The 16140-nt window shown below is 42.1% G+C and overlaps 1 protein-coding gene across 2 annotated transcripts; it reads left to right on the plus strand.

Moving 5' to 3' along the window:
• The first annotated feature begins 1123 nt into the window (after positions 1–1123).
• Positions 1124–12531, plus strand: LOC139554665 (cyclic AMP-dependent transcription factor ATF-6 beta-like). 2 transcript variants are annotated; one of them, XM_071367676.1, is made up of 17 exons: positions 1124–1438; positions 2880–2959; positions 6252–6333; positions 6564–6623; positions 6723–6805; positions 7011–7197; positions 7365–7529; positions 7822–7985; positions 8142–8321; positions 8928–9010; positions 9153–9347; positions 10227–10334; positions 10620–10719; positions 10882–10949; positions 11078–11180; positions 11313–11397; positions 11800–12531. In XM_071367676.1, the coding sequence occupies exons 1-17, from the start codon at positions 1366–1368 to the stop codon at positions 12072–12074; spliced, it is 2091 nt and encodes a 696-aa protein (XP_071223777.1). In that variant the 5' UTR covers positions 1124–1365; the 3' UTR covers positions 12075–12531. The 2 variants fall into 2 exon arrangements, with proteins under 2 accessions (XP_071223777.1, XP_071223776.1); XM_071367675.1 differs by having other exon boundaries at positions 7822–8018; positions 11800–12525.
• The last annotated feature ends 3609 nt before the right edge of the window (positions 12532–16140 follow it).

Here is a 16140-nt window from a genome sequence, read left to right on the forward strand (position 1 = left end):
CCTACAGCATGGTCAATCAAGTTAATGTTTCCGACATTTTCGGACCACAAAACAACTATTGATTTAGAACCATGGAGTTACAATAACAGTTGCTGCCTCCACTATTCCAGCACCATTTCAACATCAAATCACCTCTGCTTAGTCTAATACAGTGACAACTAAAATATACCAAAACCTAGTCCAATCAATGTAAGCTAAATATGATGTGGTTGTCCATGGTTCTGATTTGTTTGTGCATACAAGTCGAAGAAACATGACTCACTCAAGCCAATGCCATGATCCTCTATATCATGTTGACTAAACGGTCTATCACTGTCATACAGTACACGCTTTAAGTTGGTTGTCTTGCTACCTGGCTAAAAACTTCAATTCATGGGTAACGTTTGGCTCAGTTGGTAGAGCATGGCACTTGCAACGCCAGGGTTGCCAGGGTTGTGGGTTCATTCCCCACGGGGGGACCAGGATGAATATGTATGAACTTTCCAATTTGTAAGTCGCCAGGGTTGTGGGTTCATTCCCCACGGGGGGACCAGGATGAATATGTATGAACTTTCCAATTTGTAAGTCGCTCTGGATAAGAGCGTCTGCTAAATGACTTAAATGTAAATGTAAATGTAACGTTAGCTAGTTAACACTAGCTTACTACATCTAGATACATATTGAACTTCCATCCTCTCAGGCAAGGGGCACAATGTAGGAATGTATGGTTGGATCAGATTCCCCGTTATTATCATTCGCCAGTACGGAGAATCAAGTAAAACCACAAATCCAAAACCCTATCTCCATCCATGGCTAATTTAGAAAAGAGACAACTTTAGCTAGCTATCAACCATGTGTTCAAATGAAAGGTTTCTTATTGTTGAACACGTGATTGATTTTTAGAGCCTGTCCTTTGAAAGGAATACCTAATTACATGTCTACCATTGAAGATTTTCAACGTCACTCAAAATTCTGTTTTGGCCGATTCACCTTATAAACCTCTTACTTTTGTCCATCTACGACGGTCTACTCTGCCTGAATAGTAATAATATTATTGGATAGGGCGACTGAAGAATCAATCTAACAAATCCTTGCTTTGATTGGATCTTGCATTGAAAATGGGCGGGCTTTTACCGGAAATTTCGTTTCTAGTCTGGATGTCGTCATATGCGAGATGGTTCTGTGGACCGAGTGGATATTATGAAACAAAATAAATACAAAATCTAATGTTTCGCGTAAGAAATTATAATTATCTTTTGCACGTCGATGGACCCAATCGCCAACTGAACATCATTCGCTGTAAATCGAATTCGCGGATTTATATTTTTTTAATATAATTGATCGGTGATTGTCTCACTCCCTCTAATTAACAAACGCCTTGTGGCTATGACTACGGATTTACTATCTGATTTGGATAGTCGTTTCTTCGCTGATAACCTTCTGACAAGCGAGGATTGGGGTAAGTGGGAGCTATAATAAATGGTACTGTAATGCATGTTTACCACCTGGGAAGCATGGATACGTTAGCTAGCTAAAATGATCAGCTAGCTAACGCGACTTTAGCTGATAACGAATGCGTGAAATTGACTATGCATCTTTCATTTCCTAACCTTCCTAACCCAGGTTGACCCTGACAACAAATTACGAAAAATCATAATGTTAAAGTTGGTGGTAGTTTGGTTTCTTGCGTGGGTGTGTGCGCCTATGACTAGCTATATGTGCGCTGGGCAGCAAACCGGATATGTCACTGTATTAGCACATATAGGAGTGTTAACTTTAGTTATAAAAAGCCTTTGGTATTAGTGTGAGAAAAGCTTGTGCTCTGGAAGCTTTCGTTTTCCATAATATAAAGGCTATCTGAAAAGACCATCGATCCCAAATACCTGAATTACAAACGTATACAGTATGTGGAATAAAACCATAGGCCTTTGCCTATCTGAAGACTGAAAACCAAGCTGGCTTTTTGCGACATCTGGGTATCTCGGGCCCTTTTTTTAAATCAATAGCATTTGCATCTGACAGATTGGCTTGCTTTCATTGTAGGGCACTGTATTTTAGATACACAGACCTTTCCCTTTTACTGACTCCCTGATCATTGCTTTTGTATGCTGAAGTTTGCAGACTTAAGTCTGTCTCACGCAATCTGTAAACTGTGAGCACTTTAACTTCCTGTGATCACTGAACTTGATTAAATTTTACATTTACTATTTATGATAGACAGCATTTAACTAGTTAGGCCTGCAGTATGAATCAAAACTAGTTGTGGAAAACGAAAAGCATTCTTTCAAGAAAAAAACATCCCACGATAATGTAGGCTAGAATTCATTTCAGCCCTAAGTTGTCCCTCTAGTTAATGGGGTCTACTATTATCATGAGTAGTTAACCCTTGGCTAATTAAAATTCAACAGTAATGGGGAACAATTCTCAGCACAGAGCAGGTTGGTTACTGATCCCTCTGCTATTGAAGATGGGTCACCTCAGGGCAGAAAACCTCCCATCTCATGTATTTTAAGCCAGCTTCCCCCCCATTGCTTAGATTTCCCTCAATTTGTAAAGCCGGAAAAACCAAACTGGACTCCTGTGAATTGAAGCTGCTTTGAATTTAAAATGGGTGTAGAAAAGCATCAAATCTTGAGCTCATTTTAGGTGTGTTTATGATCACAACCATCATTTACTAGTAGATCCCTCTTCTTGTTTTAGCTCAAAGGTCAGAGCCGTGTTTCAAGCCCTTGTCAAACCAAATAAGGCACGGGAAACCATGGCGACAAGGGGTCACTGTGGTATAGTGATAAGGCTTTACTTACAACCGCTATAGCAACTGATACTCAAGGAACTTGCGTGTCTGTCCATGTGCATAATTATGTTCCTACAGTGCTAACTAATTGGTCTGTCTGTCTCAGATGCCTGTCTGTACCAGTGTGAGAGCATGGAGGAGGGAGAGGACGGAGAGTACACGAGAGGACCGAAATATGAAACATCGGTACGGACAAAGAGATTTTCTGCTCACAGACCCTGACTGTATTATCTGACCACTGTACTACACATGTTGTATCACCACAACAACGTTAATTCAAAGCTATCAATGATTTAGACCTAATTTCCTGTCTATTCAACATGAGGCCTGTTCTAGGAATGGGCATTTGAAATGTTTTGACAGTTAGCGCTCTCGCTTTTTTTGTTGATTACTCCAACAGGGGGAGGGGGGTCTATTTTAGAACACAAGGCTCACACTGGAAATAAATATGTGTGCATTTATCTATATATAAAAACAAGTGTCATTTAAGATTCATTTATTGTAACTGTTATATTATGGAACACAATCTTCAAAAAGGTAGTAACCTTAGCAGTGGCACTTGCTTGTTGAAGCCTATGACCGTGTAATGGTATAGCCTTGTTTTTGTTAATTTATCAGACAAGACACTTTATTTCCCAAGTCCTATCACATTCAAGACGCATAATTTCTAGAAAATAATTATGTCATATAACTGAATAAAATAGAACTGACTATTTTTCTAAATGAAATAAGTTGCCGATGCGCATATCACGTCTGGAATAGTTATTCTCAGAGTAATCATTTGAAACGGGGCTCAATTTGGCGAGTTGAGAGACAATTTTCTGGCGGTTACAAACAAAAATCTGTCATCAATATACAGTTGTTCGATTTAGTTTATTTAGCCTTTTCTTTGGAATTTTTCTAAATGAATTAAGAATTCTACATTGAAAACTGCATGTAGATGGATTACGACCACAACATCTGTTTAGTTAGTAGGCCTGTTCTTAATGATTCTGAAAATACGCTCTTTGTCTTTATCAAACAAATGTTTTGGCATATTTTCAGCGTGGAACTGGTCTATGTTTAGTGGGGGTTATAGCCTAGGCTAACCAATTCTAAATTGCATTAGCAGTTCGCAAAGTAGCCTAAGCGGAAAATCGACGGGACTAAATTATTCCAAAACTGCAGCTCGTCGTTGGAACACCTATTTCCCTACATCAATCAACTCAGGGACGGAACACAATTTGTTGTCATTTGGCAAGGAATGTAGCTTGTGTATCCCATCAGTTAGTTACAATTTTTTTTTTTTTGGCATTTATTTCTGTAGGCCTAACAGGAGCTTGTGTGCGCACTTAGCACGCGTGTGTAGAGGGAGTGGACGGAACAGTTTAGTGAGTGAGACACAGAAGGGAAAATGAATTCAAAGAGAAGAACTGATGCTTGGCTTGGTTTCTTTTTTGTTGTTGTGTCCCGCAAATGCACATGTAGAAATGGAACAGTAGAGTCAAAGGAAATTAACGTTGTCTTCAAGACAACAACAACAAAAAATATGTAAAATCGGGACAAATGTTTTCTTGCCCATTCGGGCAGCCACAAAGCACATTCCACAAAATAGTTTGACTGTCAAAAAAAAAAGTGATCTTTAGTCGGGTTAAAGAGAGAGTTTTGACATCCGTTTGAGGACTCGATTACTCATGTCCATCCCTATTCCAATCTACATCACCTACAGGTAGCCTAGTGGTTAGAGCGTTGGGCCAGTAACTGAAAGGTTGCTGGATCGACTCCCCGAGCTGACAAGGTAAAAAATCTGTTGTTCTGCCCCTGAGCAAGGCAGTTAGCTCACTGTTCCCTGATCTGTTCCCCGGTAGGCCGTCATTGTAAAATAAGAATTTGTTCTTAACTGACTTGCCTAGTAAAATAAAGTTTAAATAAAATAGTGTGCAATAGTGCGGCAATCTGCTCCTTCATCCTTTATCAAATCGAAATAAAAGACAATTTTATTGGTCACATACACATATTTAGCAGATGTCTTTGTGGGTGTAGCAAAATGCTTGTGTTCCGAGCTCCAACAGTGCTGTAGTATCCAACAATACACACACATCTAAAAGTAAAGAGTGGAATTAAGAATATATATATTAGGACGAGCAATGTCGGAGTGGCATTGACTAAAATACAGTAGAATACAATACAGTATATACAGTCGGAAGTTTCCATACAATTAGGTTGGAGTCATTAACTCGTTTTTCAACCACTCCACAAATGTCTTGTTAACAAACTATGGTTTTGACAAGTCGGTTAGGACATCTACTTTGTGCTTGACAAGTAATTTTTCCAACAATTGTTTACAGACAGATTATTTCACTTATAATTCACTGTATCACAATTCCAGTGGGTCAGAAGTTTACATACACTAAGTTGACTGTGCCTTTAAACAGCTTGGAAAAGGGGGGCGCTTGCAAGCCAAAGAACACCATCCCAACCGTGAAGCACGGGGGTGGCAGCATCATGTTGTGGGGGTGCTTTGCTGCAGGAGGGACTGGTGCACTTCACAAAATAGATGGCTTCATGTGGAAGGAAAATAATGTGGATATAGAAGCAACATCTCAAGATATCAGTCAAAGTTAAAGCTTGGTTGCAAATGGGTCTTCCAAATGGACAATGACTCCAAGCATACTTCCAAAGTTGTGGCAAAATGGCTTAAGGACAACAAAGTCAAGGTATTGGAGTGACCTCAATCCTATGGTAAATTTATGGGCAGAACTGAAAAAGCGTGTGTGAGCAATGAGGCCTACAAACCTGACTCAGTTACACCAGCTCTGTCAGGAGGAATGGGCCAAAATTCACCCAATTTATTGTTGGAAGCTTGTGGAAGGCTACCCAGAACGTTTGACCGAAGTTACACAGTTTAAAGGCAATGGTACCAAATTATAATTGAGTGTATGTAAACTTCTGACCCATTGGAAATGTGGTGAAAGACATAAAAGCTGAAATAAATCATTCTCTCTACTATTATTCTGATATTTCACATTCTTAAAATAAAGTGGTGCTCCTAACTGACCTAAGACAGGGAATTTTTACTAGGATTAAATGTCAGGAATTGTGAAACTGAGTTTAAATGTGTTTGGCTAAGGTGTATGTAAACTATCGACTTCAACTGTACATATGAAATGAGTAAAGTGTTATGTAAACATTAAAGTGAACAGTGATTCCATCTCTATGTATATGGGGCAGGTTTGAGTAACCTGGTGGTGGTAGTCGGCTAGTGCTGGCAGTATCAGTATAAACCAGGCATTGTTACACACTACCTAGCAGTAATGAGAGTTCGGTGTGTGTGATGCCAAAGTTAAGGTAACTTGAGTGCGCCTGAGACGGGCCGGCCGATAATGGGGCTGATTTCCCTGTTGGGGCAACCAACGGCCCACCCCCTGCCGACCTACTGACTAATCCAGACGATGGCCTAATTCTGCCCTCCTCTTCCTCTCTCTCTCTCTCCTCGCAGTTTGACAACGATCTCGTGCTGACCCTTGATCCTGACAATCCCACGTCGCCATGGAGACACCTGGACGACAACCTTCTCACAGGTGCAGAGATTAATAAAGCGTGGCAGGAAGCATAAGGAGAGGTTTTCCTTTTTAAAAGTATTCGTTGTGGTAGTAGACATGTTATTCCTACTATAGAAGGCCAATGAAGTAAAATGGCAACGTCACTTCAGTTTATCAGTAAAGTGTCATTGCAGCGTCGGTTGTGGTGTACTTTTAAAACCTTTTTCCCTGCCGCTCTCTCTGCTCTGCCTTCCTCGCACTCTCTTAAGGGGACGTTCCCGTATTGAAAGATGAAATGACGATAACGCAGCCTTTGCCAGTGGACATGTGTAAGTCCCTCTTTGGCTATTGTGTATGTGTTCGTTTTTATGGTTGAATGTGAATTAATCACGGTGTCCTTTTTGTATAATTTGTGTGTGCTGTTCCAGTGTTCCGGGTGAAGGCGGAGCCTCCCTCCCCTGCCTCCTCGCTGGCCTCCGACTGCTCCCTGACGTCACTCCCAGACTCACAGGTCAGTCCAGACAGATCAGCTTCCACATCACACTACTAAAGGCACCCTATGCGATATTGATGCATCACAGTTTAGAGACTCTGAGATGCAATGTACACAAAGGGCACATTTTCAGTGACATAGAGCCTAGTCCGAGTATTTCCGAAGTAACCAAAGTGTGAAGCCTGTTTTTATAAAATGTCTTGCACATCTCTCTACCATTCAGATCACAGTGAAAGGAGAGAACCCGCCCACGCCTCCTTATATGTTTGGAGATGTGCTGGCACCACCACTTGGCACATGTGAAGTCACGGTGGCCTCTGCACAACTGGCCCGACCACAGTCCAAACTGCCGCCTCAGCAACACCAAACAGCAACCCACAATGGCATGGACACACAGGCACAGGCCGCAGGTACGCGTTTCTACAGTGACGTCAGCTATTGATGTGCTGCACAGGAAAGACTTCAGCCACGAGAGCACGCTTCATGTTTAATATTATGTACTTTCGGTGCAAATGCTCTTGACATTGTTCTTGGCAGACATTTTATAGTGCGTGTCATGTTCTCTCTCTCCCTCCAGTCCACCCCACTGCGGCCACGATCAAAGCCAGTACCATCCTGAGCAGTAAGCCTCTCATCCAGCCCAGGCCTGTGTGTGTAGCGGCTCTCCCCGTCTCCCAGGCTCCCAGTCCGGCCAAGGCCCTCATACTGCACAGCCTGCCTAGCAGGGACCAGAGCAGGCCTGGTGAGTCCTGGGTCCAGACGGACCATTTTTCACACATTACCTTATTCCAGGCTTACCGTTTGGTGAATGCATGAGGTTAATTAAAGGGGAGCGTTGAATTCCAAGTTATTTTATGCATCTCTGTGTGCGTGCATGCTCAAATCACCACAATACCTATTCATGTCTATTCCTGTGATTTGTTGATTAGAAATGTATTTTATTACTGGTATTCTGGATATTTGGGTGTGTAAGAGACCATGACATAATACGTTACGTAATAGCTGAGTGATGTCACCTTCTTTTCCTCTCTTAGTGGTGCTTTCCCAGTCAGTCTGTCTGGGGTCCGCGCCAGCCATCGTCAAAATGGAGCCCGTCTCCCCCACCATGCCTCACTGCCATAGCCCCACGGCCCCATTCCCCAGCAAACCCATAGTCCCGGCGTCCTCTCTGCCAGGGAGCAACTGCAACGGCATGGATGTGAGTGTCTGTCAGTCGCATGTCAGTCAGTCAGTGAGTATTTCTCTTTCACGCTCTTCTTCAACCGCTGCCTTACCCCGGGCTTCACTGTCAGATCACACGCCCAGTTCTGCCGTGATTAACTGTCATGCGCTCTCCCCTCCGACCGGGTCTCAGATGAAGGTGATGAAGAGGCAGCAGCGGATGATCAAGAACCGGGAGTCGGCGTGCCAGTCACGCAAGAAGAAGAAGGAGTACCTGCAGAACCTGGAGGGCCAGCTGAGGGAGGCGCAGCAGGAGAACGAGCGCCTCCGCAAGGAGAACCAGGCCCTGAGGGAGAGGCTTGCCGGGAAAGAGGTACAGGAGGGGTGGAGAGAGGAGTGGGAGGGAAGACGGTACAGGGGAAGGGAGAAAGGAGAGGTAGTGGCGGAGGGGTAGGAGAGAGAGGAGGGAGGGTGGCAGGGGAGCGGGAAAGCCAGGAAACCTCCCTTAAGCAAATGTGTTCGGTGATTACATTACTGAGGCAGAGATGTATTTCCCTAATGAACCGGATGGACTGCTTTCAATTTAAGCTTTCTAAATGAAAGTCTTAAGAATGTGGTTAAGATTTGACTGTTAAAGCAACAACTAGGAATACATTCAAAGAGGACATGTCGGTACTTGCGTGTTTACTAGGGCCGGGACGATTCCAGTATCGCAGTAGGTAAAAATGAAAGCACGAAGCAGACCGAAGTCTTTTGGTTCTTTAAATACCTGCTGTATGTAAAATATTGTGTTCTATAGTTTGGAAAATAAATACATTTGACTCTGGATGACAACATAATTGTTTCCAACATCAGGTCTCTTTTCCTGAAGTTAAATCCGCTTTGTGTTTTGTTTCCTTGCCATAATACTGAGTATCGCGATACTGATATTGTCCCGGCCCCAGTGTTTACACTGCTCTAAATCTTCTCTCTGTTCCAGGGCAGTGAATCTGGTAACAACAAGAGGGCCGTCTGCGTCATGGCAGTGCTACTGTTCATGACCTTCAGTTTCGGCCCTGTCAGGTAAAAGTCACTGTTCATAGTCACTGCCATTCAATGACGTGTTATCAATTGGCAAATTGGCCCCCCCAAAAAATCCTGTTTCTAAAAAGTAATGTACATAACTGCATGATTTAGTTGATTTTGACTGAATGTTTTCCTCCAGTATCACAGACAGGAAGCTGGAGACGGGGTTACAGGAAGAGGTGGTCCCTCACACAGGAAGAAATCTCCTGGAGTTTGAGACGGCTCGGGAACATAGCAGAGTGGAGGAAAGGCTAGATCCTGAGGAGGAGGGAGGAGAGGATGGGTGGAAGGGAGGAGAGGTGGAGAGGGAATCCACCGACTCATACCAGTTTAGGTTGGTAATAAAGTCCAATTCATCGTTAACTCTGCATATCCACGATGGTGAGCCTGTTCATTATGACCTTGCCACAGCCATCTGCGGCTGCTGACCATGTGGTTCTAATCGATGGGGCTTTGCAAACATGGTTCAGTCAAGTAGAACGTCATTGGAGAACAAGACCGTGTTTGAGCTTTGCAGAAGACATGCATGCAGTCTAGTCATTGAGAATGCAGCCACACTGGTCTGAAATTATAAATATGTAACAGGCAGTGGTGGAAAATGTATTAAATTGTCATACTTGAGTAAAAGTACATTTACCTTAATAGAAAATGACTCAAGTAAAAGTGAGTCACGCAGTAAAATACTACTTGAGTAAAAGTCTAATTGTATTTGTTTTTAAATATACTTAAGTGTCAAAAGTATAAATCATTTCAATTCCTTATGTTAAGCAAACCAGACGGCACCATTTTATTACGTTTTTTACGAATAGCCAGGGGCCACTCAGACACAATTTACAAACGAAGCATTTGTGTTTAGTGAGTCTGCCAGATCAGAGGCAATAGAGATGACATGGGATGTTCTCTTGATAAGTGCTTGAATTAGCCCATTTTCCTGTCAAAATGTAACGAGTACTTTTGGGTGCGAGGTAAAGTGTATGGAGTAAAAAGTACATTCTTTTCTTTAGGAATGTAGTGAAGTAACTTACTACTAACAGGCTGTCATAAAATGATGTCCACATAACTTGCCTGTAAGATGTTTACTTCATGTTTACATCTCTTTAAGGACTTTTGCCCTTTGAAATCACTATGGTTTTCCATATAATATTATTTTATATCATGGTTAGGCTGTCAGAAGGATGTTTCAATCTGTATTACATGTTTTGGCTGTTTTCAGGAACCTGAGTGACGTGTTCAGCGACGTGAAGGACCTGGTCCTGCAGGACATCGACCGCTATTTCACCTCCAATGACTGCAGGCAGTTCAACCGCTCCGAGTCCCTCAGGTCAGCAGCGCTGCTATGGTCCTAACTCAGGCGTCCAGGAGTCTCTCTCTCATCCCGTCTCTCACCACATTATGCAAATATGATATTGAGTTTCACCATCTACAGTGCACCTGCGCTCTCAGACAGGACTGTCACTGTATCCATGTTCAAAGGAGGCAGTGTGTGTATATATATATATATATATATCCCCATAGATCCTACTGTATTTTGTATTCTACTGAATTAGTCAAGTTTCTGTGTACTCCCCTTGACTTCTACAACTGACTGCTTCACTTTCTCACTCAGGCTGGCGGATGAGCTGAGAGGATGGGTCCACAGGCACCAGATCGACAGGAAGAAGTCTGGAGGGAAGCCAAAGATTGTGAAAAAAGCTAAAATAGCGCAGGTGCGGTTTCATCTAGTTTCTTAGTATTTCTGTACCGGATCATATTTTTGTAGTATTTCACATTCCCACGCGAGTACACATGATACCTCTGGCGTGTTAAAAGACCTCGTTGATGTGTATTGTTTTGGTACACATCAGTTGTTTCCCTTCCCTTTTCTACAGAAAGCGCAGCTTAGGAAGACAAACATCTCCAGATATCTTCCCATTCAGACCCATCGTTCCATTGACAGGTAACCGTTGTCGACCACATTTCCCAGTAATCAACAGTGGTGTTCATCCTTCAAGTGATTAGGGGGGAAAAACTGCTGCTATTGGTATTTGTAGTCTTGGTCTGACCCGAACTATTTGTCTCTCGCAGTCAGATACAAGTGTTCCCTGCTGGTCCAGAGATCAGCTACAGTGACTTCATGGACGCCATCGACCGGCGTGAGGACACCTTCTACGTGGTCTCCTTCAGACGGGTAAGACGGAACAGCAACGCCAAACCTCTAGGGAAGTGAAACCGAGTGGGAATGAAACGGACAGTGGGTGCCATTCACATCATGCAAGACGTATGTCTGACATTCATGAGCCTACGTTCTCTCTCTCTGTAGGATCACCTGCTGTTGCCAGCTATCAGCCACAACAAGACCACACGGCCCAAAATGTCTCTGGTGATGCCAGCTATGTCTGTCAACGGTGAGTTTGCTTTTCTTGATATCTAGACGGAACTATCAGCTCTTTAGAATTGTTCCAGAATATAGCCCCATTGCACTGCTGTACACTGTTTTAAAAACTTTTTGAAATGCTCTCAATCTTTGAACAACGGAGATCTTGAATGTTGAATACATTTTTGGGGTGAATGAAGAGGCATATTACGTAAAATTGTCAACACTTACTAATTAGCTCCAGGGGCGCTGTACTACCATGGCTGACCCTGTAAAACAACACATTTCACTGCACCTAGCCGGTGTATGGGACAAAAAAAATAAATGTTGGGGGGGTTGTTGTTAGCCTCTGTATCTGTCTATTATACACTTCTCTCCCTGTCAGTATGTCTTTTTTTACATTGCACTCTTTTGTTCTCTCTCCCTCCTACAGAGAGTTTATATAACAAATCCCAGGGCTATGAGATGATGATGCAGGTGGATTGTGAGGTCATGGACACCCGGATCATCCCCATCAAAGCCTCCGCTGTTCCCCCGTCCCTCCGCGACCCCCCTCCCGCTCCCCCCGCCCACCATCACCACAGCAACCACACCTCCCTCCGAGGCCGCCACCATCCCCACACCGGCGGAGCGGCGTCTCCACGGCAACCCTTACCTGCCAGAAGACAGGAGGCCGAGTATTACATCAGCCAGGGGGGCGGGGTTTGAGGTTAGTGAAGGTGAACAAATGAGAGGGGGATTGGAGGAGAAAGGAGAGGGTAGTGTAAAACGGGAAGGAGGGTAGTGGGAAACGGGAAGGAGGGTAGTGGGAAACGGGAAGGAGGGTAGTGGGAAACGGGAAGGAGGGTAGTGGGAAACGGGAAGGAGGGTAGTGGGAAACGGGAAGGAGGATAGTGGGAAACGGGAAGGAGAGGGTAATGGGAGATTGAATAAGGGAGAGTAGGAGGGTTGTAGGAGGCAAATCTGTCGGAATTATGGAGGACATCTGTACTAATTGAAACAAATGATTAACAATGAAGTTACGGTGCCACAATGTTGAAACGTTGTCCCAGCAACTCAAAGCAAATGTGTTTATTCTACTGAAGACTCAATATATTAATAGACCAATGAGTAATACCCACTTCACAAACCTGATCTGTTCACTATAGAAAAAGTAAAAAAAAGATTTAAAAGGTTCACCAATGGCTCCTAACTAAATAATTTCTTAATATATACTTTTTGAAAACCTGCCCAAACATAGACCTAGCAGTTCACTGCACTTAGACACCGCACAGAATTAATCACTGAAATATATGCAGCTAATGGTAGTGGACTGCTCATGGTTTCATTTGAGAACCATTTTTTGTGGAGGTTCCGTTTTGTATATTTTGTGTTTTATCGCTCTCCATTGAAATTCCATTCAAAGGGCTCCTGCAGAAAATTCAGGTCAGATGCTAGTCAGCTTCGATTTGTTTTTTTGTTTGTTTCTTTTATTATGTCAAATGTGTTTTGATTTGAATGAGGATTATTTAACTTGTGCTTATTGGTTGTAAATATCAATGGTAGCTTTTGAGATATAGTTTTTTTTTCTTTTCTTTTTTTCATAGCTATATTTTGCTCTGTCCTCTAAACCTCAATCTTATGGGCACAAACCTTCCGTTCCTATACTCCAGAAGTTAACACGTTAAGTACATGGATCGGCCTAAATATATTTGCTTTGAATGCAGACGACCACCTTGATCATACAGTGTGTTGTGTGTTTGTATATACTTGTCATTTTTTTTATCACTTGCACAAAGTCTTGCAACATCGAGCTTGATCCACTGTATCTCCATGTAATTATGGAGAATGGCAACAGATTTGCTAGTACAGAAAATAAATATAGGCTGTGTTAACATCTGAATACATTCTCAAGGTCATCAGCAATATAGCGATGTTAAATTACTGACACCTTATCCAGAATCATCCAGGTACTCTGAAATTCTAGAATTGATTGTGTTTCTTATACACGGTATATGTAATGTAATTCTGTAAGCATCGTTTTCAGTTCTATTTGGGGGTTTTACCCCCCCAAATGCAGTAAGCTTGAGTCTTCTGACCAAAAGTGGTTTCTGAGTCTACAATGAGATTTGAAGTCATTTTCATTAGTTGCAAACTCTGTCTGAACTCTCGCTATGTTTCGTCTGTCATGCTCTGCCTGATTAACTGCACACTTCTTCAGCAAGTGTATATGTTTGAGAGAATGCCGTTTTATGGGAATACCACCCATTGTTTTTCATTTTTATATAAAAAGTATAATTATTCTTATCAAAAGAAATGAAAGATATAAAAAAAAAAAAATTATGAAGCTGTACAAGTTATGTGAGGGGGTTTTGATCTCTTTAGTTGTATTTCCATTTCAGAACCCACTTTAGCCAACGGGAATACAGGAACACAATGCTACTAGTGAAATGGTGGGGTGTTGGATCCAAGACATTCCCTTTTTTGCATGTACATGTCAATTCACTCTCTCACACAAACACACTCGCCACACACATGCACATTATATGTACACACACACACGGCAAAACTTTAAGCATGAAAATTGGTGGTTGTAATGGTAGCAATGTACATATGGTCAATGCCTCTTTTTTTTTCTTAAATGAATTTCTAACTTTAAAAATGATCTTTCTCTGATTATATGACAAGTTTGAACTGCTGCCTCCTTTTGTTTGTAGAAAATGAACATTGAATTTTATAAATAAAGCGATTTTTAAAGTCAGTTTCATTTCTCTCGCACATACCAAAAAAGCATAACTTGAACATAACTAGGGCTCTGAACATGGCTATCAGCCAATTTTTTTGTTTCAGTTTTGCTTAGAATTCTTCTTTACGGATTATAACTTTCTTTTTCTTTTTTTTTACCTTGATTTGATTATCTTTTAAACCGAAGGTCTCGTTCCAGCATCTTTTATTGTTGATACAAAGAACATCCTTGGTTTAGTCTGGTCCAAATAATCTGAAAATAAGCAGATAATGCCCTCTCTACTGAATGCTTCCACTTCACCTCACTGCTGCATGTAGCCTGACAAATGCAAATGATTAACAAGTCAAATTTGTCTTTGCAGCAGGAGAAATTTGCATTGGGGGAAATACATGCAAAAGGACAACTTCAAAGTAAAGGAAAACTGGTCTGGTGACCAAGTCAACAGCGTCATATAGACTGCCAGCAATGTTTCTCAGTATGAGAACCCATCATTATTCAGGGCCAAGCTGAGGTAGTTTAACGTTCAGCACATACTTTACTATCTCTCGTCATCAGTATGTTTGAATTCCCAGAGGACAGGGCACTACTTTGACAGAGAACCAGGGGCCAAATTGCTGAAGTAAATGCCCAGCTGTGAAGCAGAAGGCAGATGATGGAGGGCAAACAAGAGAGAGAGGTTAGCCATTGTAAATGCAGGATGAGGCCTCCTACACACTGACAAAGTTTGAAGCTCACACACTCACAGATCCTGTTCCTGAGGTATTTTCCGAGAAACGAGTCAAGAACAGTCACAAAATAAGAATCCGTCTGACTGATGACTTTGACATTAACTTTAGGGAATGTCAATAATCACTCAGGTTCTTTTTCAGTGGCTTTTCTTGCTCATCAGGCTGTACGGATATCAAAGAACGCAATGGTAAAGGTTAATACAACGTGAGAGACTCAAAACATGTTTGTCTTCATTAGGCATCTTTCACAGCTAGGGGGCACTTGGGTCCTGTGCATTGTGGCTTCTGGGTAAATCAGACCCCAGTCTAATGGTGATATTGTATGACCAATGAAAGAAATGTCCATGTTAGACCCCTACAGGATCTCACAATGGTCCATAACATTTGGGGACATTTCGGTCTGGTCACTTGAATGGTCTGCAGGGAAATACTACTTTTGTTTGGAAACATTTGCTGCTATTTCGGAGGTAATAAAAGATATACTTTTGGCTCAGAAAACATGGGAAAAGAGGGACGACTACAACCAATTTTGATAAAGTAAAAGGTTCAAAGGAGAGTGTTTTGGCTTTGAGAAAGTATGGATCGGGGTGACACCCTAACCCTTGGGGGTGATACTGTAAACATGACAATTCTGCCTCCTGGACATTCCAATGTATTTTTTTTAAACATTTATTTAACTAGGCAAGTCAGTTAAGAACAAATTCTTATTTACAATGACGGCCTACTCCAGCCAAACCCGGACGACGCTGGGCCAATTGTGCGCCGCCCTATGGGACTCCCAATCACGGCCGAATGTGATACAGCTTGTGATTCTCTTTAGATCACACTTCAGTATAGCTGCACAGAAGGTAGTAATTTACACTGATTTACAAGATGACTTGATTAGAAGTTCATGGTTTTTTAACAGTAGGTAGTATGTCTTAGATTTTACATTCAGTAGGAAACATCTTCTCGCTCTCACACATACACATTCAGCTGATTAGGGAGTATTGTAAGGCTGTTTGGCCCTCAGGTAGGGGTTTACAGTCAGCGTCTACATTTACCCCTAGAGTTACAGACATGAGAGGATGTCCCAGTAACCAAAATGACATTAAAAAGATGTATAAAATACGTCTTTTTTTTTTTAGGTTCTGAATGAAAGGTGAAAATGTATTTTCCAGACATTTAAAAGACGTCTTTTCAGGATGTTCAAATTACATATTTTCTAGGTGTTAGTGATGTTACGTTTAATACTGGAGCCCCGAGGCATTCATCGAAATCGCTAAGCAGCTAACTTCAAAGCAGTGGGCCTCCGCGTGTATCACTTTTATCAGAAATACAT

Source organism: Salvelinus alpinus, chromosome 26 (assembly GCF_045679555.1).
Source record: "Salvelinus alpinus chromosome 26, SLU_Salpinus.1, whole genome shotgun sequence".
Lineage (NCBI taxonomy): Eukaryota > Metazoa > Chordata > Actinopteri > Salmoniformes > Salmonidae > Salvelinus > Salvelinus alpinus.